The sequence below is a fragment of the Neofelis nebulosa genome, chromosome 2 (assembly GCF_028018385.1).
Source record: "Neofelis nebulosa isolate mNeoNeb1 chromosome 2, mNeoNeb1.pri, whole genome shotgun sequence".
NCBI lineage: Eukaryota > Metazoa > Chordata > Mammalia > Carnivora > Felidae > Neofelis > Neofelis nebulosa.
Genome location: NC_080783.1, coordinates 94875931 through 94901873, shown reverse-complemented (window position 1 = coordinate 94901873; position 25943 = coordinate 94875931). Strand labels below are relative to the sequence as shown.

General features: G+C 37.5%; 1 protein-coding gene across 16 annotated transcripts in view; it reads left to right on the top strand.

The window, feature by feature from the left end:
* The window catches only part of R3HDM1 (R3H domain containing 1), a 205662-nt gene that overhangs the window by 177434 nt on the left and 2285 nt on the right, over positions 1-25943 (top strand). For all 16 annotated transcript variants that reach the window (XM_058715440.1, XM_058715448.1, XM_058715445.1 and 13 more), the window contains 4 exons: positions 10613-10716; positions 12991-13163; positions 21567-21711; positions 25556-25638. In XM_058715440.1, coding sequence (XP_058571423.1) covers positions 10613-10716; positions 12991-13163; positions 21567-21711; positions 25556-25638 — 505 coding nt within the window. The remainder of the gene's footprint in view (positions 1-10612; positions 10717-12990; positions 13164-21566; positions 21712-25555; positions 25639-25943) is intronic.

The following is a 25943-nucleotide window of genomic DNA, read 5'->3' as shown; positions in this document are numbered from 1 at the left end:
AGGTGTCTGAGCATATTTCTCAATACTAGTCTATTAATCTATATGTCTGTCCTGTGCCAGTGTCATACTGTTGATGGAAGTTTGAAATTGAGATATGTGAGTCCTCCAACTTTGATCTTTTATCAGGATTGTTTTGGCTTCTCTGGGTCTTTTGCAATTTTATATGAATTTACAGTTTGTCAGCGTTCACAAAGAAGTCAATTAGGATTCTGATGTGAATTGTGTTAAATCTGTAGATTAATTTGGAGTATTGGCATCTTAAGTATGTTGTCTTCCATTCCATGAACATGGGATGTTTTCCAATTATTTAGATATTTTATTTCTTTCAACACTTTCTGTAGTTTTCAGAGTTAATGCTACATTTCTTTTATTAAATTTATACCTAAGTATTTCATCTTTTTTAATGATACTGTAAATAGAATTGTTTTAATTTTATTTAGATATTCATTGGAAATGTATAGAAATACAGTTTATTTTTGTATATGTTGTATTTTGTATATATTTGTATTTTGTATTTATGTTGTATCCTATAGCATTGTTGAACTCATTTTACTAGTTATTATACTTCTTTAGTGAATTTTTTAGGATTTTCCATATACAAGATCATGCCATCTGTGATGATATAGTTTTGCTTCTTTTTCAATCTGGATACCTTTTGTTTTATTTTCTTACCTGATTTCTCTGGCTAGAACCTCAGTACAACATATAGTGAGAGCAGACATCCTTGTTCACGGTTTTAGCAGGAGAACACCCAGTCTTCCACCTTAAGTATGATGTTAGCTGTGGGTTTTTCATAAATACTCTATATCAAGTTGAGAAAATTCTTTTCTGTTCCTAGTCTGTTGAATATTTTTATTATGTAAGAGTATTAGATTTTGTCATATGTTTTCTGCACCTATTGAGATGATCATGTGATTCTTGCTTTTTATTCTGTTGATAGGATAATGGATTTTATGATTTTACATTAATGGATTTTACTGAGTCTTGGTGTATAATTATTTTCATGGGTTGCTGGGTTCACTCTGCTAGTATATTAAGGATTTTGGCATCTATATTCACAAGAAATACTGGTCTCTTGTTTTTGATACCTTTGTCTGATTTTAGTATTGGGGTAATATTAGCTTCATAGAGTGAGTTGGGAAGTAGTCTCTTCTATTTTTTGGAAGATTTTATGAAGAGTTGTTGTTAATTCTTGATATGTTTGAGAGAACTCATTGATGGAGGCTTCTGTGCTGAAGTTTTTGTGTGTGAGGTTTTTTTGATTACTACTTTGGTCTCTTCATTTGTTTTAGGTCTAGTGCAGAGTTGGTGGTATAGTGGTGAGCATAGCTGCCTTCCTTTTGTTTTAGGTCTATTTGGGTTATATCTCCTTGAATCCATTTTGGTAGTTATTTCTTTCTGGGAAGTTGATCTAATCTGTTGGTATACAGTTTTTCATAGTGTTCCTTTATTACCCTTTTGATTCTTGTACATTCAGTAGTAATCTCCCCTATTTATTTCTGATCCTAATAATTTAAGTTTTCTCTCTCTTATTTTCTTGGTCAATCTAACAAAAAGTTTGTCAGTTTTTTTAGGTCTTTTTAGTGAACCATATTTAGGGTTTGATTTTTTTTCCTGTTTTTCTATTCTGTATTTTATTTATTGACATTGCAATCTTTATTACTTACTTTCTTCCATTTGCTTTAGGTTTGGTTTGCTCTTCCTTTCTCACCCCTGTGTCTTAAGATGGAAATGAAGGTTTCTGATTTGAGAACATTCTTCTTTCTTGAAATAGGCATTTATAGCTCTGAGTTTCCCTCAGGCACTGCTTTAGTTGCCTCTTTTACTATGTTGTGTCTTCATTGTCATGTGTCTTATGGTTACCCTTTTGATTTCTTCTTTGACCCATTGATAATTTAGGATTGTGTTGTTTAATTTTCACTTAATTTGTATATGTCCCAAATGTTTTCCTATTGATTTCTAATCTCAGTCCATTATGATTAGAGAACATACTTGTATTATTTCTATCCTTTTAAATTTACTGAGTTGTTTCATACCCTAGCATGTGGTCTGTCCTACAGAATGTTCCATATGCACTTTAAAATTATTGTGTATTCTATTGTTATTTAAAATTTTAATGTTTACTTATTTTTGAGAGAGCGCGTAAGTGGGAGAGGGGCAGAAAGAGAGGGAGACACAGAATCTGAAGCAGGCTCCATGTTCTGAGCTGTCAGCACAGAGCCCAACAAGGGCCTCGAACCCGCAAACCACACGATCATGACCTAAGCCAAAGTCAGATGCTTAACCGACTGAGCCACCCAGGCACCTTTCTATTACTATTGAATGGAGGGTTCTATAGATGTCTTTTAGGGCTGGTTGGTTTATAGTGTGGTCAAAGTCTTCTATTTTCTTGTTAATCTTCTTTGTTACCATTTTATCCATTATTGAAAGTGGATGTTACAGTCTTTACCTGTTACTATGGATTGTCTATTTCTCCCTTCATTTCTATCAGTGTTTGTTTCATGTATTTTGTGCTTCTTTATTAGGGGCTGATATGTTTATAACTTATATTTTCCTGACTTGCACTTTTTCATTATGAAATGCTTTATCTCTCAAAATATTTTTTATTAATACAAAGTCACTTTAGCTTTCTCATGGTCACTGTTTGCATGATGTATCTTTTCCCATCCTTTTATTCCTGTATGTCTTCTATAGACAGTGTATATTTGAATCAGCTTTTTAGTCTTCTGACACTCTGTCTTTTGATTGAATTGTGTAATCTGTTCACATTTAATGTTACTGATATAGTTGGCTTATGTCTACCATTTTGTGCTTTTTTTTCTTTCTTATGTGTTTTTCTATTTTTTTCTTTATTTCTGCTCTTTCTGCTTTCGTTTTTTTTTTTTAACTTTTTTTTAAACGTTTATTCATTTTTGAGAGACAGAGAGAGACAGAGTATGAGTGGGGAAGGGGCAGAGAGAGAGGGAGGCCCAGAATCCAAAGCAAGCTCCAGGCTCTGAGCTGTCAGCACAGAGCCCAACGCGGGGCTCGAACCCACAAACTGCGAGATCATGACCTGAGCAGAAGTCGGATGCTCAACCGACTGAGCCCCTGCTCTTTCTGCTTTCTGTTACATTAAGTGAATATTTCCTACGTGGCATTTTAATTTCTTCAATGTTTTTTACTTTTTTTGAGTATTTTTAGTCAGTTTTATAGGATTTACCATATACATCTTAATGAATCCAAATGTGCTTCTTACTTATAGTAGCTTAATTGTAGCATCATATAGAAAAAAGTACCTGTTATAATTAGTACCTTACCATCTATAGGCAGTACAGCTTTGCTCCCAGCTATTTCCTTTGTGCTATTTTTGGCAAATATATTACATTTATATATGCTATGGGCCAAACATTACATTATATATATATTGTTTTATATAGTTGATTTTTAAATCAATTAGAAGAAAGGAAGTCAAGCATGCTACTCTTGGTTTATGAAGCTATTTGGGGAACAGAATGCATGTTCTTTAGTTATCCCATAGGTGTATCAGCATCATCCTCGGTGTCAATGGCAACATTATGGTGTCAGTCTAGGAGCAGACTTAATAAGTAGCTAAATTATTACCAGAAAGAGCAGCTTACAATCAATATAATAAAGCTAAAATTATTGTTTGGCAGATGTTTTCTGCCACTTCACTGAGCTTCTAAAGTGATGTATCCAACAGGTCCAGTAACACAGCTGCTTAATGATAGCTAGTTCATCCTAGTGGGTCAGCCAAAATATCGTCCTTCTCAAAACCAGTCATTCTCCCAAGAACAGCAGAGATATATTTATGGTTGATTGTGTTTGATAATAGCTGCCCTTACAGTGCTCAAGCCAGAGGCATCTTTTATCTGAAATATGATAGTGGATTTTGGCTCTCCTACCAGTACTTGGAAAATTCAAAGTTCATATTTGAGGAAAATGTTAGCCCTTAACTGCAGGCACATTTGCAGCTTACCTGTTTATCTAATGGGAAATAATCCTCTCTTAAGGCCAGTTTTTCACCCAAGGCTCTCAGTTTCCAAGTAAAATATGAACTGTATCTCATATCAAGACTGGATTCTTCTATAATTAACTACATGCTTTAAATTCATCATAGAATATAGTTATGATATGTGTGTAATCCAGGACCTTCCAGAGGCTTAAATGCTTCCTTCTTTTATCAGCCTGATAGAGTTGTATGGTCCTCTGGGATCCCATTTTGTCTTAGCTACCAGGAAGCACAAAGCTAGATTCAGTGCTCAGTGAAAGCCACAATTTTATCTCAGGTGGCATTATCCCATCTTTGTTTTGTCTTTTAAGTGTTTTCTTTATTTCTTAGTCTATTGAGCTTTTAGAAATATTTTACATTTGGGAATAGGTGAGCTATAAATGAGTATTTGTATAAATATGAACATTTAACCAGAAAGCTAAGGAAAATTGGCCATTTGTATTTAAGGAAAAACCTAAAATATTATACAGTAAGTATTTTTATTTTACATTTATTTTTATTAATTGAGCATATAGTTTGGTCAGATTCTAATTAGTTGAGAGTTTTATTTATATTGTCCTAAATAGGTAGTATCATCACAAAAGTATGTAAGCTAGAAATCACCTTGACTTGCAGAAAGGTTGTAAGGCAGAAAACTAATAGTTTCTTCTAGAGACAACAAGTTCAGCTGAGTAGCTGACCCTCAAATGAATTGAAGGTTTGTGTTGCACAGGATCAGTGTAACTACCTCCAGATAGCTGTGCTCTGACATCTGCTGAGGAGTTCTGAAGGAGATTCAGATCATTCATTGAAATTAAATCCCAAAAACAACATTTAAAAGTCAAACTTTTCAGGCAGTTTTCATAGGATATTTTTAGTGTTTATTTTTTATACTTGCAAAATGTACTCATATTCATGCCTTTTTGGAAAGTACCAAATAATATAAATTGTCAAGAATCAGCTATATTCCCACAACCCTAAGCTGTCCATTGTTGTCATGTTCATGTTTTCCTCTCAGTCTCTTTTTTCTTTTTCTTTTCCTATATTTTGAAAAGAACATTTAGGTCGTATTCATTTGTTTCGGTGTATTGAACCATTTAGTGAGCATTTTGAATTTCTTTCTTGGCATAGAGTCCTTAGAAAGGAAGTAATAGGTCAAAAGATACATCTTTTCTTAAGAACCTTAGTACATTTTGACAAAATCTTCGATTTACAATCCTTGTAGGTACTAACTTGTTTTTGTTGTTTTCGTGTTTCATAAGAAGAGACATATCTCATTTTAATTTGGTTCTTTGATCGTTAGTAAAAATGTACATTTTTTACATTTCACTGTATTTTGAATTATTTGACCAAGTCTTTCATCATAGTTTGCTAAGGTAAGTATTAATCACACATTTATTAATGAGAGAGCTGAAGTTCAAAGACATATTACAAGTAAATGGAATTTGAACTCAAACTCATCCTGCCTTCTGACACCCAAATCCATGGTTCTTTTCACTGTATCAAGTATTAAATGTTAAAAGTCATTAAATAGATAGCAGTGTGAGGCGCCTGGGTGGCTCAGTCAGTTGAGTGCCTGTCTGACTCTTGATTTTGTCTCAGGTCATGATCCCAGGGTCGTGGGATTGAGTGCCTCAGGCAGGCTGTACACTGAGCATGGAGCCTGCTTAAGATTCTCTCTCTCCCTTTCTCCCTCTGCACCTCCCCCACTCATGCACATGCGCGCTCTCTCTCTCTCTCAAATGAAAAAAATAAAAAGATAAAGGGGCTCCTGGGTTGGGTGGTCAGTAGGTTAAGCGTCTGACTTCGGCTTAGGTCATGATCTCACAGTTTGTGAGTTGGAGCCCTGCATTGGGCCCTGTGCTGACAGCTCAGAGCCTGAAGCCGGCTTCGGATTCTGTGTCTCCCTCTGTGTCTGCTCTTCTCGTGCTCATGCTCTGTCTCTCCTCCTTCAAAAACAAACATTTAAAAAAAAAAAGTTTTTTGGGGCGCCTGGGTGGCGCAGCCGGTTAAGCGTCCGACTTCAGCCAGGTCACGATCTCGCGGTCCGTGAGTTCGAGCCCCGCGTCAGGCTCTGGGCTGATGGCTCAGAGCCTGGAGCCTGTTTCCGATTCTGTGTCTCCCTCTCTCTCTGCCCCTCCCCCGTTCATGCTCTGTCTCTGTCTGTCCCAAAAATAAATAAAAAACGTTGAAAAAAAATTTTTTTTAAAAAAAAAGTTTTTTAAGATAGTAATGTAACATCACTTGAATTTTCACGAATATGTAGTGAGTATATCTTAATAACAAGTATTAGTTTCCACTCACAATGTATCAAATAGATTACCATGATCTAATCAAAAGCATCAGGGGTAACCCCTTAAAGGGCCATTTTCACCCATTTATAAAGGGTTTTATGACATTCTTAAAAATTCTTCACACTTTGGTAGACTACAGTAGGTTTTGGGTTTTAAAATATATATAATGTGTTTATCATTTTTTCCATCATAGCTTTGACTCCAAACTATAGTAAGAATGCAAAAACAAATGACTAGAAGAAAGAGGAATTTTTACCTCTTTCCATAGAGGTCTTACCTCAGTGGAATAACCATAGAACATTGTAGGAATAAGATGAACATTATAGAAAACCCACAAAAAAGAAACTTTTTGGATCCTTGTGTCATTTATCAGTCTCCACTGATCCTGTAGAGCCAGTTTTGCAGAGGTTTGACTTGACCGTACCATAGAGTGGGAAGGGGCAGCTCCTTAAAAGTACAGCAAAGCAGTTGCTATAAGTGGTAAGGCCAGTTTTCATTGCAGTGAACTCTAGTACCTTTGAAAGTTGATATTATGTTTTAATTTACATTCATGGTTTTCAGGAAGTTTGGGACCAGATGGATTCATGGGATTGATGCTTTATTTTCCTATTCATTGGTAGAGTATGAAGTTCTATAAGGACTAGACCTCATGTTTTACTGTCTTCCAAAGGAGAAATTTTTTGAAGTTGCTACAAAATGACTTTTCCTTTTTGATTATGTATCAATATTTATATTTTTTTAATGTTTTTTTTATTTTTGAGAGAGAGAGAAAGCACGAGCACGAGTGGGGGAGGGGCAGAGAAAGAGGGAGACATAGAATCTGAAGCAAGCTCCAGGCTCTGACCCGTCAGCACAGAGCCCAGCGCGGGGCTCAAACCCACAAATGGTTAAAATCATGACCTGAGCCGAAGTCAGATGCTTAACCAGACTGAGCCACCCCAGAGCCCCATAAATATTTGTTTGTATTTTTTTTTTTCAAGAGGATGAAGAGAAGGTGGCGTCCCTTTTTTTTTTTTTCAATTTTTTTTAATGTTTATTTATTTTTGAGAGAGAGAGAGAGAGACAGAATCTGAAGCAGACTCCAGGCTCTAAGCTGTGAGCACAAAGCCTGATCTGGGGCTCGAGCTCAGGAGCCGCGAGGTCATGCCCTGAGCCAGAGTCGGACACGTAACCGACTGAGCCACCCAGGCGCCCCAATATTTGTTTGTATTTTTTTTAATGTTTATTTATTTTTGAGACAGAGATAAAGTGTGAGCGGGGGAGGGGCAGAGAGAGAGGGAGACACAGAATCCAAAGCAGGCTCCAGGCTCTGAGCTGTCAGCACAGAGCCTGACTCGGGGCTTGAACTAATGAACCATGAGATCATGACCTTAGCGGAAGTTGGATGCTTAACCAACTAAGCCACCCAGGTGCCCCTGTTTGTATTTTTAATGTGAGAATGGTGTTTAAAAAGCTGACTCCCCTGTTTTTCTTTTTTTTTTTTTTTAACGTGTTCTAGTTCTGCCTTTGTAGAAGACAAATTAGATGGTAATTGAAAACAGAGCATTTAAGAAATTTAAGAAAGCTACTCATTGCCCAGTCTTTGTCCCTTAAAGTATCTTCATGTCTTTTGGGGGTGATTAGTCTTGGAACTCACTTTTATAATTCATTTACCTAAGGACCCACTATAGTGGCACTATAGTGCCCACAGAATGGCAGTCTGTGGTTTGGTAGTATGGGATGTGTTGCTCATCTCCGTGACTTGAATATTCTCATCCCTGTTCTGGGTGGCTTCTTGTCATTCATGTGCCTCAGAACTTGGGTAAGCCATTAGAAAGTGCTTAGTGAACAAGATCAGGGTGAAGGATACTGCACAACCCAAGAGAATATTTATCCCAATTAGAACAGAATATAAAAAATCTTTTCACCTTTTGGTGAAACTTTCTATTCTCCCAGTAGCAGCACGTTTAGAAACCATGTCTTAAGCTGTGTTACTTCCACAGCTTAGCTAATACTCATATAATGCATCCCAATCATAGTTAACATCAGTTTCAGGAAGCACTGTTTTTACATTTTGTCATATGGTCCAGAATCACCTTTTGTGAAATCCTCTCTTTATATCCCTTTCTTTTCCCCTTTTTGTGAACCACAATGAGTTACTGCCACTAAAAAAAAAAAAAAAAAAAAAAAAACTTTTATGAATTTTTAGTAATTGGAGAATTAGAGAATCATTTTTAACTTTTTCTTACAGAAAATTTTAAATGCATATAAATGTAAACTAAAGTGCACTGAACCCCATGTACCTATAACTTCTATAGTACTCACCTGTTTTCATCTAAAGCTCTACTTCCTCTTTTTCCCTTATGATTTTGAAGTAAATTCAGGTATCATACCATTTCATTCATGATTATTTCAGTATAGGAATCCCTAAAAGATTTTTTTTTTAAACCCACAGAACTACAATACAGATTCACATTAAAAATCTTAATAGTTAAGGAGGTGCTTGAGCAGCTCAGTCAGTTAAGTGTCTGACTCTTGATTTCGGCTCAGGTCATGATCTCATGGTTCGTGAGTTCATGCCCCACATGGAGACTGCTTGAGATTCTCCCTCTTTCTCTGCCCCTCCCCTGCTCGCTCACTCACTCACTCTTTCTCTCTCTCTCTCTCTCTCTCTCTCTCTCAAATAAGTAAAGTTTAAAAAAATTTTTTTTTATTTTTAATAGTTAACTTCTTAATTGTATCAAATATCTAGTTGGTAATTATAATTCTAACTACCCTACAAATATTGCTTATGTTTTTACACATTTGTCTTTCTGAATGTCCCATAGTCTGGATTTTACTGATTGTGTCATCATGGTGTTTAACACATCTCCCTATAGTCTTTATAATTCAGTAGTTGGATCTAACATATTTTTAATGCAAAAAGTTGTTAAAGCTAGATTAAGAAATTATACTCTCTAAGGAAAGTTTATTGAGTGATTAAAAAAGCCTGGTAACTAATAGGGTTTTATATATAAATTAAGATTCTGATTACGTGGGGGGCACCTAACTGGCTCAGTCAGTGTGCAAACTCAGAGCATACAACTCTTGATATCGAGTCATGAATTTGAGCCCCACATTGGGTGTAGAGATTACTTTAAAAAAAAATGATTCTGATTACTTGAGAATTCTCAGAAAGAATTAATAGTATCACTTTACAATTTGAAATTATTTTCCTGAAAGAATTTGCCAAACAGAAAACTTTAAAGACATTTTGTGACAAATCCCATATTAGCTTGAGTCTCAAAAATTAACTTGAGAATTGCAGCAATAACTGAATAGTTTTATATCAACAGCCTCTATTTTTAATCAGTATTTATGTTAGAATATGTCAGAATTATACTTTACTTTTTCCTTTATTCTTAGTACATATTTTGAGCAATAAAACATTTTTTTCTGAGTCTCATAATTGTCAAACTGCATATTCTCTTTTCTAAAATACAGCTTAGGTGGGGCGCCTGGGTGGCGCAGTCAGTTAAGCGTCCGACTTCAGCCAGGTCACGATCTCGCCGTCCGGGAGTTCGAGCCCCGCGTCAGGCTCTGGGCTGATGGCTCAGAGCCTGGAGCCTGTTTCCGATTCTGTGTCTCCCTCTCTCTCTGCCCCTCCCCCATTCATGCTCTGTGTCTCTCTGTCCCAAAAATAAATAAAAAAGCGTTGAAAAAAAAAATTTTTTTTTAAATAAATAAATAAAATACAGCTTAGGGAGACCCAAATAAATTACTTTTTCATTTTGTAAAAGTTATTTTTCGGGGCTCCTGGGTGGCGCAGCCGGTTAAGCGTCCGACTTCAGCCAGGTCACGATCTCGCGGTCCGTGAGTTCGAGCCCCGCGTCAGGCTCTGGGCTGATGGCTCAGAGCCTGGAGCCTGTTTCCGATTCTGTGTCTCCCTCTCTCTCTGCCCCTCCCCCGTTCATGCTATGTCTCTCTCTGTCCCAAAAATAAATAAAAAACGTTGGAAAAAAAAAAATTTTAAAAAAAAAAGTTATTTTTCTTCTTTTTTAAATAATTATTTGAACAAAAAAATCATATTTAGAATAAGTTGTAAAAGAATAAGAGCATTGAAATTTGGAGTGGTTTTTAAAAAAATCAGTATTATTGTCATAAACATAAAGAGATTTTTTTATCCAAAAAGTACTTGTTTATGATTCATAGAGAATAGAAGTAGATTACACTTTTACCCCTAACCAATTTGAGGGAAAAAAAAAAAAACTTAAATAAATGTATAGGATTGTTTCATTCAAAGAAGCTTTACAACCATCTCCATCTCACTGTGCTGTGTTTTTGTGTTTGTTCAATTTTTCCCCCGTAGTTCATCAGTAGGTTACTTGCAACATCCAGGATCAGAACAAGTACAGTTTCCTCGAACTACTTCACCATGCAATTCCCAGCAGCTTCAAAGCCACCAGTGTGCAGGTATGAATATAATTGAAAGAAAAGGTAATGATTTGTCCATCTGAGAAATAATTAAATTAAGTTCCTGAGGCATTTCTAGAACAGGATTTCCAACTTCTGTGCTGTGATGTACCCAAAATATTAGGATGCCATGCAAACTCGGAGTTAATGGTTTCCATCCGCTTCTTCCTTTTCTAGTGTTACTACTACAACATTGCTGGCCTGTTTGTCTTCTTCAGATTCTCCTTCCTTCCCTGCCTCATAAATATTGGTGTTCTCTGGAATTGTCTCCTTACTCTTGATACTCTTCCTAGGTGATTCAACCATCTCTTAGGGTTCAACAACTGCTTTTTTGCCAGCAACTCCCACATCTTATTTTGGCTGAGAAGAGGCCATATAGCCAACTGCCTACTGGACATCCCTGCCTTGTTGTATCAAAGGCACTTTAGATTTACTAGTTCTCCCTCTTCCTGCATTCTTTATCTCACCTTCTCTCTAGGGACCAGATTAGTTTTCAAAGTCGTAATCAACTCTCTTCTGTTCCCTGTTTTCACATTCATGCTGTTACCATTTCCTCAAATCTCCTACCGTCTTTCCGTCCTTTCCTTCCCCACTGCTGCCATTCTCAATCAGTTCTTTTCACATCTTATTTGCAACAATCTCTTCAGTGTGTTGCTGATTTCATGTTTCCTCCACACCCAACTTAACTCCTCCCCAACACATAGCAACACACATGCACACTCACACGTACACACACTGTTCAAGAAATATTTTCCTGCGGGGCGCCTGGGTGGCTCAGTCGATTAAGCGGCCAACTTCAGCTCAGGTCATGATCTCACGGTCCGTGAGTTCAAGCCCCGTGTCGGGCTCTGGGCTGATGGCTCAGAGCCTGGAGCATGCTTCTGATTCTGTGCCTCCCTCTCTCTCTGCCCCTCCCCCGTTCATGCTCTGTCTCTCTCTGTCTCAAAAATAAATAAACGTTAAAAAAAATTTTTTTTTTAAAAAAAAGAAATATTTTCCTGAAACAAAAAGTCCCTTTATGTCATTCCTCTGAATCAGAAATGTGCATGGATGGATTCTCCATCTAAACTCCCTACCAAGTAAGCCTCCTATTTATACTTACATGTTCAGGTCATACAAAACTATGCTTCCAGAATGCACCATACTATTTCATGGCAAAGATATTTTTTCATCAGTTCCTCCCTTTGCTTGGAATGCCCCTCTACTGTCTGTTTGCGAGAATCCTGCTTGTCCTTAAAGTTTGACTCAAAAATCACATCTTCTACAAAGTCTTGTCTAGTACTCACAACACGGTTTGTTGCTTTTTTCTGCTTCTATAGTGTCTTAAACTATCCTTTGTCATGACACCATCTTTTATTATAATGATTTCTTAACATATGTAATCTCTGAGAAAGAGAGAAAACCATAAATGGTTATCAAATAAATAATAGTGTGCATCCAAGATGGGCTGCTTTGGTTGAGGAGAACTTGGAGGTGTCCCTAAGCAGTCAGCCCTCTCTAGTTTGCTTAGCCAGTCAGGTTGGTTCTCTTTCTGGGGAACTGGAAACTACCATTTTGGTTACTGCAGTGCAAGTTGTGGCCCTGGGGGCATAAGAAATCCTGCCTTACCTTACACTGAGTGCATGCCTCAGGTGCATACCTTAGGTGCATGCCTAATACTAGCTGTGCTGCAGACTAGTACACGAGAGAAATAAGTCAAACAAAGAGACATACAGTAATCTGCTTATCTCTACTGTATAATTAACTGTTTATACATACATGTGATCATCACGGCTTTTTAAAGTTAGCCAAGGAGGTCTTCCTAGCTGCCTTTTTCAGATAAGAACATACAATAAAAGAGTTAAGTAACTTCCCCAGAGTCAAGCATTTCAGAGTACAAAAATTGGGCTTTCTGATTCCCACATGACAAACTTTTCTGTGTATTTAAAGTAATGCCAGTTTTAAAATTAATCCATTTTAGCAATCAGTCACTTTTATAGATATCTCATTTATGCTATACTCTACTAGGTTCTGTAGTAGGTAATTGGACTTTCCTAAGTGTGGACCTGTTATTTTTAGAATAACTGAGATGTTTAGGCCTACAGAATCCCATTTTAATGCCTTTTTAAACACACAACACTTGTGGCATGAAGTTCCAGGGCTTAAATATGACTTGTATATATGATAATAAAGTTTTGCTCAGAAATGTAAAATTACTGGCATTTTCTTAGTGTTTAAAGCTACCAGCTAGTTGGTACAGTCTACTGATTGCAGTGTCCCAACTCTGATTTCCAGCTGTGCCACCTCCGCCCCCTGGTGGAGGAATGGTGATGATGCAGCTCAATGTACCAAGCAATCCACAATCTCGGGCCCACTCACCCCCACAGTGGAAACAAAACAAATATTACTGTGATCACCAGAGAGGACAGAAGTGTGTGGAATTTAGCAATGTAGACAATATTGTTCAGGTAAGGTACTTCTTTTGTTTATTATAATTTTAAAACTTTCAACATTTGGGGCACCTGGGTGACTCAGTCATTTAAGTGTCTGACTCTTGGTTTCGACTCAGGTCCTGGTCTCAACGTTTGTGGGTTCGAGCCTTGCGTCAGACTCTGCATGGCTTGGATTCTCTCTTTCTGCCCATTCACTGCTCACCTACGTGCATGCACACACTCTCAAATAAACTAAAAAAAAAAAAAAAAAAGCATTTGGGGTGCCTGGGTGGCTCAATCAGTTGAGCGTCAGACTTCAGCTCAGCTCATGATCTCATAGTTCATGAGTTTGAGCCCCCATTAGGCTCTCTACTGTCAGCACAGAGCCTGCTTTGGATCCTCTGCCCTCCTCTTTCTGTGCCCCTTCCCCATTTGTGTTCTTTCAAAAATAAGTAAACATTAACAAAACATAAAGAAAATAAAAATCTTTAAACAATTTAGTCACATAAGATTGACCTTACAAGGCTTTGCTTTGAATTTGACATCTTCTCAAATGGGTAAAGAAGTTTGAACATTCTGTGTAGCCACACTGTTGCTTTCAATATGGAAATACTATTTTTCAACTTTTGCATATTTAAAATGTTTTAATTTTAAAAATCAGAAGATATACTAGATATAAAATTTGGTAAAGAAAGTTAAGCCCTTTTCCTACCTTTTCCATTGAACTGTTAGTGTAATCAGAAGGTAGATGCAGAACGCTCTAATCTTTTTTTTAATTTTTTTAATGTTTTTTTTTTTTTTTTTCCAACGTTTTTTATTTATTTTTGGGACAGAGAGAGACAGAGCATGAACAGGGGAGGGGCAGAGAGAGAGGGAGACACAGAATCGGAAACAGGCTCCAGGCTCTGAGCCAACAGCCCAGAGCCTGACGCGGGGCTCGAACTCCCGGACCGCGAGATCGTGACCTGGCTGAAGTCGGACGCTTAACCGACTGCGCCACCCAGGCGCCCCTAATGTTTATTTATGAGAGAGAGAGACAGACAGACAGACAGTGTGAGCAGGGGAGGGGCAGAGAGACAGACACACACAAAATCTGAAGCAAGCCCCAGGCTCTAAGCTGTCAGCACAGAGCCCGATATGGGGCTCAAACCCACAAACTGTGAGATCATTACCTGAGCTGAAGTCGGACACTCAACCAACCAACTGAGCCACCCAGGCACCCCGGAACACTCTTTATTGTAGAAGAAATTCAGTTAATAAATGTAAAAGCAATAGTAGAATTTAAAAATCACCATTTTGAAATCTCACTGAAATAATGGATCATAAAGAAAATCAGCAAATGTCAAGAACATTATGAAAAGCTTTATGGGGGAATTTAAAATGGGTAGATTAGGGACACCTGGGTGGCTCAGTCAGTTAATCATCTGGCTCTTGATTTCTGCTCAGGTCATGATCTTAATGTTTGTGAGATGGAGTCCCTGGTCAGGCTCTGTGCTGACAGAGATTTTCTCTCTTTCTCTCTGCCCCTCTCCCATGTGCACACACCCTCTCTCTCAGACTCTACAGAATTCTCTCTCTCCCTCTCTCTCTGCCACTTCCCATGTGCATGCTCTCTCATGCTCACTCTCTCTCTCAAAATAAACATTAAAAAAAAATTTAAAGATAAACTGAAATATTTCAAGGCACATGATTAAATCATGGGAGAATAAAAAGGGCAAAGGTCATTTATAGGCTAATTCACAAACTGTAAATGCCCAATGACCATTAATCAGAGGAGAATACAAAAATATTTTTTATTTATGTAATTAGGAAAATTTAGGAAGACTCATAATTTTCAGTATGGGCAGAGATTTCCAGTTACAAACTCTCTTGTTCATTCTCCGTGGTACTACAAATTCATAGAACTCTTTTTGGAGTGCAGTTTAGTGACAAAAATAATCCAATTAAAAATTGGGTAGAAGACTTCAAATAGCATTTTTCCAAAGAAGACATACAGATAGCCAACAAACAAATGAAAAGATGCTCAACATCAGTCATCAAGGAAATTAAAACCACAATGGGATATCCCTTTACACCTGTCAGAATGGCTAAAACCAAATGACAAGAAATAGCACGTATTGGTGAGAATGTGGAGAAAAAAGAACCCATGTGCACTATAGGTACAATGCACACTGGTGCAGCCACTGTGGAAAACAGTATGGACTTTCCTCGAAATATTAAAAATAGAAATACCATGTGATCCAGTAATTGTACTGGATATTTATCCAAGGAAAATTAAAACACTAATTCAAAAAAAATTAAGTGGCCCTATGTTTATTGCAGCATTATTTACAATAGCCAAGATATGGAAGCAACCTAAGTGTACACTGATAGATGAAAGAAAGATAAGGAGAATGTGGTATGTATAAATAATGAAATATTACTCAACCATAAAAAAGGATGAGATCTTACCATTTGCAACAACATGGATGGACCTAGAGGGTATTATGCTAGGTGAAATAAGTCAGACTGAGAAAGATAAATACCATATGATTTCATTCATATGTAGAATCTAAAAAACAAAAACAAAAAAATGATGAACAAAAAGCAGAATCAGACCTATAAATACAAAGAACAAACTGCTGGTTGCCAGAGGGAAGGGAAATGGGGAAATGGACAAAATAGATGAAAGAGAGTGGGGGATACAGGTTTCCACCTATGCAATGAACAATTCACAGGGATCAAGGTCACAGCATAAGGAATATAGTCAGTGATACTGTAATAGCATCATATGCTGACAGATGGTAGCTATACTTATGGTGAGAATAGCATGACGTATAGACAAGTTGCATCACTGGGTTGTACACCTGAAACTGCCAACTATACTCAAATTTTAAAAAATTTTAATGTTGAACAAATCCATGAGTTATACTGATTTAAATGAATAAATGGGAGGAAAAATGAAGTTCTTTTTTTACAGTGAAATATGAACTAGTAAATATGATGGAATTAGAAGGTCACCACCTGGAAACCAGGCAGTAAGAATCATCACTAGAGCAGAGAGGATTCTAGGAAAGTGGCAGAGTAGGAAGCATCAGGAGTCCATCTCTCCACCTAGAAATAATTATACTGGCAGAATCTGATGTAACAGTTTTGTTGCTTTAGAATCTATTGAAGGCTTGCAACTGCCAGGGGAAAGCTTGGGTGATAAATTGAACTTAATTTCAGTCAGTTTCAGCTTTTAGCACAGTAGCAACTACCCATCCTTACCCCCAACCCCTAGGAGGCAACTGTGCATGTTTTTTACTAGAGCAGCTGACAGGAGCCAGGGTGGGCAAAAAAGGACCCTGTCCTCCAAATACAAGGCATTTATATTCTGATCATGGGTTTCTGCTTCTGATCACAGAGGTGCAGACAAAGAGGCAATAACCATTGTTGTACCTTCCCACATTGCTGCAAATCTCTCCCCCGACACTTCTAGGGGACTTAAAGTGCTGGTACCCTGTCTTTCCTCCTTTCATTTTTCTCTTTGAATCATTTTTGGGAGCCAAACAGTAAGGACTAAGACATTCAAAAGCAACTGAATATATGGGGTACATGCCCAGGAAAAGGCACAGGCCAAACACTGAGAAGTCCTTAAGGTTATACCTCAGACTGATCTTTGACACAAAGACAGCCTGCAACAGTCAATAAACAAAAACCAGAAAAACAACAAAACGCAATAAACCCTGGGAAGGGGGTTGAATCTGATTTACAGTTACCACACTATCAGATTCAAACGTCCAGTTTTCAACAAAGAGTCACAAGGCATGCAGAGAAACAGGTCAGTATTGCCCATTCAGAGGAAGAAAATCAACATAAATTGTCTTTGAAAAAGACCTGATGACAGATAATTTAAAAAAAATTTTTTTTTTTTGAAATTTAAGTGGCACCTGGGTGACTCAGTCAGTTAAGCATCCAACTTCAGCCCAGGTCATGATCTCATGGTTCGTGAGTTCAAGCCCCACGTCAGGCTCTGTGCTGACAGCGTGGACCCTGGAGCCTGCTTGGATTCTGTGTCTACCTCTCTCTCTGCCCCTCCCCAGCTCATGTTCGCACTCTGTATCTGTCAAAAATAAATAAACCTAATAAAAAAATTAATGAAAATTAAAAAAAAAAAAAAAAAGACCTGATGGCAGATCTCCCAGACAAAAGCCTTAAGACAACTGTCTTCAGGCTGTTCAAAGAACTGCAGGAAGATGTGGAGAAAGACAAGAAAACAATAAACAAAATGGAAATATCAATAAAGAGATAGAAAACCTAGAAACGCCAGAAATTCTAGAGCTGAAAATATAATAACTGAAATGAAAGTTCCCTGGAGGAATTCAGTGGCAGATGTGAGGAGGCAGAAGAAAGAATCCAAGAACTTGAAGAAAGGACAGTGGAAATTGTCAAGTCTGAGGAACAGACAAACCAGAATGAAGAAAAGTGAACAAAGCCTAAGGGACCTGTGATACACCATCAAGTTGACCAACAAACATATTGTGGTTGTCATGGAGGGAAAAGAGAATATTTGAAGAAATAATGGTTGAAAACTTACCACATTTGATTAAAGACATGAATATAAACATCAAGCATTGTGATGAACTCTAGGTAATAACTCCAAAATACCCACTCTGAGACACAATATAATCAGTCTTTCAGAGGACAAAGAGTATTAAAAGCAGGAAAGACACAACTCGTCACATACAAGGAATCCTCAAAAAGATTATCAGCAGAGTTCTCATCAGAAACTGGAGGCTAGGACAGCTGGCCAATATATTCAAAGTGCTAAAAGAAAAAAAACAATGTTAACGAATCCAGTATCTGGTAAAAACTGCCTTTCAAAAGTGAGGTAGAGGGCTCCTGGGTGGCTCAGTCAGTTAAGCAGCTGACTTGACTTTGGCTCAGGTCATGATCTCACAGTTAGTGACACTGAGCCCCACGATGGGCTCTGTGCTGACAGCTCATAGCCTGCTTGGGATTCTCTCCCTCTGTCTCTCTGCCCCTCTGCCACTCAATCTTGCTCTCTCAGCTCTCTCTCAAAATAAATAAATAAATGAATTTTAAAAACAGAATAAAAGTCAGGTAGAAATTAAAATTCCCAGATAAACAAAAAACAGAGATGGGCCCTGCAAGAAATTCTCAAAAGAGTCCTGCAGGGTAAAGTAGAAAGAACATTGGACAGTAAGACAAAGCTATATAAAGAAATAAAGTTCTCAAGTTAAATACATGAGCAATTATAAAAGCTAGTAGTATTGTGCCAGTGGTCCATAACTCTACTTTTTACTTTCTACGTGATTTGAGAGATGAATGCACTTAAGTATTTTTTTATAAACAGTATCTAAAAGGTAGTGTTCTAGCTTTGATTTGTAACTCCAAATTTTGTTTTCTATATAATTTAAGAGTCTCATGCACTTAAAAGAATTACTAGTGGGGCACCTGGGTGGCTCAGTTAAGCATCCGACTTTGACTCAGGTCATGATCTTGCAGTCTGTGAGTTTGAGCCCCGTGTCAGGCTCTGTACTGACAGTTCAGAGCCAGGAGCCTGCTTCAGATTCTACATCTCCCTCTCTCTGCTCCTCTCCTGCTTGCATGCATGTGCACACTCTCTTGTGCACGCGCGCTCTCTCTCTCTCTCTCCCCCAAAGATAAATAAACATTGAAAAAAAAAAAAAGGAATTACTACTTTATGTTTTGGGGCACACAGTATATAAAGATCTACTTTTATGTCATAAGCAACCGAAAGAGGTGGGGACAGAGATATAAAGAAGCAGAGTTTTTGTGTATAATTGAAGTTAAGCTAATACAAATTCAAAGTAGAGTGTTATAACTTTAGGATGTTAGGTGTAATGCCTAAGGTAAACACAAAGGAAAATGCTAGGGAATATATACAAAAGGAAATGAGAAAGAAATTTAAACATTTAACTACAAAAAAAAGAGTATGCAGGGAGGCGCCTGGGTGGCTCAGTTGGTTAAGCGTCCAACTTTGGCTCAGGTTATGATCTCACGGTTCGTGGGTTCGAGCCCTATGTCAGGCTCTGTGCAGACACGCTCAGTGGAGCCTGCTTCCGATTCTCTGTCTCCCTCTGTCTCTGCCCTCCCCTGCTCATGCTCTGTCTCTCTCGAAAACAAAATAAAACACTAAAAAAAATTTTTTTTTTAAATGGAGTATGCGGGAAATGAGGGGTAAGAAGGAAGCTATAAGGCATATAGAAAATGGCAAAACGACATTGGCAAGTCCCTCTTTATCAGTTATTTTAACTATAAAGACAGATTGGCAGAATGGATAAAAACACTTGATATAACTAAGAGATCTAAGAGACTCCCTTTAGGTCCAAAGACACAAATGAATTGAAAGTGACAAGATGCAAAAATACAGTCCATGAAAATAGCATGCAAAAGAGAGTAGGTAGGGGTAGTTATGTTTATATTAGATAAAATAAGACTTTAGATCCAAAAAATTTTCTAGATACAAAAGTTCAATACAGTAAGAAGATATAATAATTATAAACCTGATTGTATAAACCTAATAATTACCTATCTGATAACAGACCATCAAGTAATAGTTGGAAACTTTAACACTCCACTCTCAATAATGGATACAACAACCAGGCAAGAGTTAAGTAAGGAAATAGAGAACTTAAACACAAAAAAACAATTAGATCTAACAGACATACAAAGAGCATTCTACCTACACATCTGGTCACTTGTGAACAGTGTATACATTCTTCTTGTGCACATGGGACATATTCTTGGATAGACCATATCCAAGGCCAAAATTCAATCTCAGTAGATTTTAAAAAGTAGATATGAGCCAACATTGTACTGGGAGTTCTACCTGGAGCTGTTAGGCAAGAAAAAGATATAAAAGGCATTCAAATTGGGAGAGGAAGTAGTAAAATTCTGTTTACAGATAATATGCTTTCCCCCTAATACTATAACTAGAAAGGAAAAAATAGTAATTTAACATTGAAGAAACCTGGCAGACACCACCTTACAAGTGATGGAAGTAAGCATCACCAGTACTGTGTCAACACATGGACCTCAGGTTCCCTCTTACATGATGCATTGAGAAGGACACAGCATCACTTTCCTAGTACTCCTTCCCCAAATGTATCTTGTGAATTTGGGGATGAGGAAGTAGCAGGCAAAGCCAAATTGAGGGACATTTTACAAAATAACTGATCTTCAAAATGACCTTCAGAAACTGATCTTCAAAAATGTCAAAGTCATGAAAGAGAAAAAAGACTGAGGCTCTGCTCCAGATTTAAAAAGATGAAAGAGACGTGACAACTAAATGCAACATTTGATTCTGGACTAGAAGCGGAAATGTTTTCTTTTTTCTTTCTTTTTTTTTTTTTTTCTGTAAACTATGTTAATAGGACAATTGGTGAAATTTGAATAAACTCTATAGATTACATAATCTTACTGTCTTATTAATTGCCTGATTTTGATAATTCTTTTTTTTTCCAAGGGCTTTTCTTAGAAACTTCTTTATTTCAATTGTTAGAAACCTCTTTATTTCAAGTGTTCTTAAACACTCTACTACATATATTACAGAATAGGATCACTTTTATATAGATTTGATGATTCTACTGTGGCTATTTATGTAAGAAAATATCCTTGTTTTTAGGAAAAAGACACTAAATTAGTTATTTTGGGATGAAGTATCGTGAACAACTCATTCTCAAATAGTTTGGGAAAAAATGACAGTATATACAGAGAAAGAGATAAAGATTTAAAAAACATGCAGAGAGAGATTTATATAAAAACATAAGAATATGGGAAATCCGAGAATTCTTTGTATTATTTTTGGTAACTGTTCTTTAGGGATGAATTGTTTAAAAAGGAAATGCTAAACAGTTAACATGAAAACAAAACAAGAATGAGATAGGGGCACCTGGGTGGCTCCGTTGGTTAAGCTGCTGACTTCAGCTCAGGTCATGATCTTGCACTCCGTGAGTTCAAGCCCCATATCGGGCTCTGTGCTGACAGCTCAGAGCCTGGAGCCTGCTTCAGATTCTGTGTCTCCTCTCTCTGCCCCTCTGCCTCTCATGCTGTCTCTCTGTCTCTGTCAAAAATAAATAAATATTTTTTAAAAATTAAAAAAAAAAAAAGAATGAGATAAATGTGTATTTTTTCTCATGGAAAAGTATCTCCAATATGATTGTCCAGGTACAAAAGCAAGATTAAAAAATAGGATGTGTAGTCTACTTCCATTTTTATAAAACATAGACATATGGATGCATACATTTGGGCATAGAAACAATCTGTTACTGGTACTTACCTTTGGGAGTTGAAAACTATAAATTTTCATGTTTTAACTCTTACAATAACAAGTATATATTTGTAATCAGAAAAAAATTAAAAATTTTGTTCAAAAGCTAATTTGCCAAATTGTGACTAAAATGCTGACCAGTTTTTTTGATGTGATTACAGCACAGCCCTCAACTCAGTAGTCCCATTGTTTCACCAGCTCAGTCGCCAGCACCAGCGCAGCTGACCACCCTGAAAACTGTCCGTCCTTCTGGACCACCCCTTTCCATCATACCTCAGTTTTCTAGACCTTTTGTTCCAGGGCAAGGTAAGTGCTTGAAACTAGTCACAGCCTCAGAGTTGTAGGACATCCCTTCCCCTGGATGATGTATGGAATTGTCGAATCACTGTATTATACACCTGACACTGATGTAACACTGTATGTTAACTATACTGGAATTTTTTTTTTTTTTTTATTAAAAATAAGACATCCCTTCTCAATCACTTTGTGATTTCCTTTGGTACTGCTTTCAGTTCTCCACAGGACTGCATTTTGACCTCCACCCAGGCATATTTATTACTATATATTCTCCTAACCTTAATGTTTCATCACTAGTTAATAATTACTAACTTAGTAATTCCTTCCATTCAGTAATTCTTTATGTGATATAGTTAAAGTGACCTTAACTTATTATCCTTAGACTCCATTTCTCTGTAGTAGTAATATGCAATGCTATAAACTTGTTCTTTATTTCTAATACCTATATTACAGTAGCATATATCAAGAGTTTATTCAAAAATGTATTCAACAGTTTTTGAGGCCTTATTGTGACCCTGACATACAAAAACGAATAAGGTGAAGTCCTCTTCCTCACCGACCCTCGGTCTAATTGGAGGAACAGACCACAAATGGATGATTATAGAATAATATTTTTGGAATTTATCCTAAGCATAATGCACACAATGATTTATCCACAGAAGAGTTTGGTGTATAGCAGAAAAAATGCAAAACAACCTAAATGTCTTATCAGTAAGGATTAGAGTATATCTATATAGGGAATACTAAGTAGTTATCCAAAAAATATGTTTTAAAGAATCATTGAAAGAAGAAATACAGTACAGTGAATGATTTTAAAAAACATGTTACATGAAGAGGAGTGGTGGTAGATACACACTTCAAGTTATGGAATGAGTAAGTCACAGGCATGGGGAGTATAATATAGGGAATATATTCAATGGTATTATAATGGCATTGTATGGTGACAGATGGTAGGTACACTTGTGGTGAGTATAGCATAACATCTAACTTGTCCAGTCACTGTGTTGTACACCTGAAACTAATGTAACATTGTATATATCAACTGTACTTCCATCTATTTATTTTGCAGGAGAGTGCAAGCCAGGGAGGGGGTTACTGGAGAGATGTCTAGTAAGCCTTTGAAAAGGTGCTCAACATCATCCATTAATTATTAGGGAAAGGAATATTAAAATCTGAATGAAATATCACTTTGACCCCACTAGAATGGCCATAATCAAAAAGATTAACACCACTGAATGTAGGTGAAGTTACAGATCAGCTAGAATTCTTGCACATTGGTGTGGAGGAGTAAAATGATAAAACCATTTTGGAAAAAAGATTTGAGTTTCTTACAAAATTAATCACTTACCTTGCAATGCAGCAATTCCACCAAGAGAAATGAAAATATAAATATGTAGACTTGTACAGCAAATTATATAACAACTTTATTTTATTATAATCACCCAAACTGGACATAACCCAAATGTCCACCAACAAGAGACTAGATATACAGATTGTAATGGATCCTTACAATGGAATACTATTGAACAACATGAATGAACAAGGCAGACTGATCTGCAACAACATGGATTAATTTCAGAGTCATTATGTTAAGCAAAAAACAAGCCAGACACAAAGACATACTATATTATTCTAATTAAATGAAATCCAGTTATAGGCTAACTAAGGTATGATGTTAGAAATCACATAGTCATGTGGATGGGATATGGACTTGACTGGTAAGGAGCTTGAGGTCACTTTTCAGGGGATGGAAATGTTCATTGTCTTTTTGGGTTTTGATTACATGAACTTTACAATTGTTGGAATTCATCAAACACTAAAGATGTGCATTTTATTTTATATAAATTATATCTAACTTTTTTTAAATATTTATAAAACACACAGAACAAAGACTGAAAAGATACACACCAAAATGTTAGAAGTGATGGAATTACTAGAATGGTTTTTATTTTCTCTTTTGTAATTGTTTCCAGGTTTTCTACAAAGCCACGTACTTTAATAATCTAGAAAAATAAAACATAAGAAGTGAATTGAAAGGGCGACTGGGTGGCTCAGTTGGTTAATCGTCTGACTTTGGCTCAGGTCGTTATCTCACGGATCCTGAGTTAAAGCCCCACATCGGTTCTGTGCTGACAGCTCAGAGCCTGGAGCCTGCTTCCAATTCTGTGTCTCCCTCTCTCTCTGCCCCTCCCCCACACACACTCTGTTTCTCTCTCTCTCTTTCTCTCAAAAATAAATAAACATTTGAAAAAAATTTTTTAAGTTCATTGAAATAGTGTGTGGTCGGGGCGCCTGGGTGGCTCAGTCAGTTAAGCGTCCGACTTCGGCTCAGGTCACGATCTCACGGTCCGTGGGTTTGAGCCCCGCGTCGGGCTCTGGGCTGATGGCTCAGAGCCTGGAGCCTGCTTCCGATTCTGTGTCTCCCTCTCTCTCTGCCCTTCCCCCGTTCGTGCTCTGTCTCTCTCTGTCTCAAAAATAAATAAACGTTATAAAAAAAAAAAAAAAAGAAATAGTGTGTGGCACTAGTGTGATACTGGGATGCCTGTTCTAGGAGGAACATACAGCATGGCCTATATGGAGGAGTCTTTGATTATTGCTGTCTACAGCTCATCTCCATAATGGAAAAGAATACTGCTCCACCGGCCTAAACTTAACTCTGACTTTCTTGCAGCTGTTCTTTATACATCTTCGTGCTTTGCATTGTATCTCTGATCTCAGTGCTAAGCCTCCATGCCATATCTGCCCTTCACATGGTGCTTGGGAAGGAGCAAGTCTGTCATGGGTGTGTCCTGCAGGGAGCTGCCCTCGCACCTTCACACTGTTCGTCAGATTAGAGCTCTGTGGAGTAGGGAGAAGACCACAATGTGCTTTTCTCTGTTATCAAGCTTTCAGGAGAAGGGATATATGATTCCCTGAAGTGCTTTCCTGGCACCTGTGCATAATCCCCCTCCAAACCCAGAATGTGCTGAATTGGGGAACTTACGGGTAAAATAAAATGAGGATATTAACAAATGAAAACATTATTCTCCAGGAGAATGTCTTTGCAGTCAGCATTTATTAAGCCCTTTAAAGAGTGTTTAAGAGCAGACCCAAGACCTAAAATGTAAACATACCCTTTGGTTAACACCGTAAAAATGTTTGTAATGGGTGCCTGGCTGGCTCAGTCAAAAGAGCATGCAACTCTTGATCTCAGGGTCATGAGATTACAATGGGTGTAGAGAAAAGTTTGCAATGAGAATATATAAATGTATATATGCATATATTAATAGTAATTAATAGTGATTTGGGGAGGGGTGCCTAGCTGGCTCAGTCAGTAGAGCATGTGACTCTTGATGTCGGAGTTGTGGGTTCAAGCCCCACAATGAGTGCAGAGATTACTTAAAAAATTAAAAATCTTTAAAAAAAAAATAGTGACTTTGGGAAGATAAACTTAATGTTTTTCCTTCTCAAATGTAAGTCATGTTAATTTTTAATCATCATAGAAAACGTGGATTTTAGCATCTCACATGGGTGGAAATGGGTATTACAGTTCTTCTGGAATGTTACGGTATAAATAGGTTAAGGGAAATGAAGCTTCCCTCCTTCCTATTCCCCGTCTTCTCAGTTCCTACCTCCTACTTTCTTCATAACCACTGTTATTAGTCCTTACTCCTTTCAGAAGTTTACCCTTCATCTTGAAAGGGAAGATGGAAACTTAAATTCTTTTTTAAAATGTCAGTACCTACACTTTTTTAATCTACCAAATGTGTTTTCCCTACTCATGTTAACTATTTTGGACAATTTAGAAAACTTAGGGAAGTACTTTTAGAACTGAGCAGAAAACAATGTAAAAGGTTTTTTAATTGACTTTCAGGAGATGCCAGATATCCATTACTTGGCCAGCCTCTGCAGTACAACCCTCCTGCTGTTCTGCACGGACACATTCCAACCCAACAGGTATGAAAGCTGTCTGGCAGCCTAGGCTTTGTTGGCAGGACGTCATAGCTCCTTTGCACAGAGTGTGGGGGTCCTGGGCCCACCTGCTGGCAGTTCACAAGAAGTCCTCTATACCACAGCCAGCTGACTTATTGATGTTGTCCCATTGAGTCTGGCCACACAGAGAGCAGACAAGGAAGAGGTGGTTTGCTGTTTGGCTAAGCGATCAGTGCTATCCCAAAGTGGGAGGGGCGGGGGGGCTGGGGCCACAAGCTGGGGCCTTGCTTATGAAAGACAGCAAATGACTAGTTATAGTGAGGAACAGA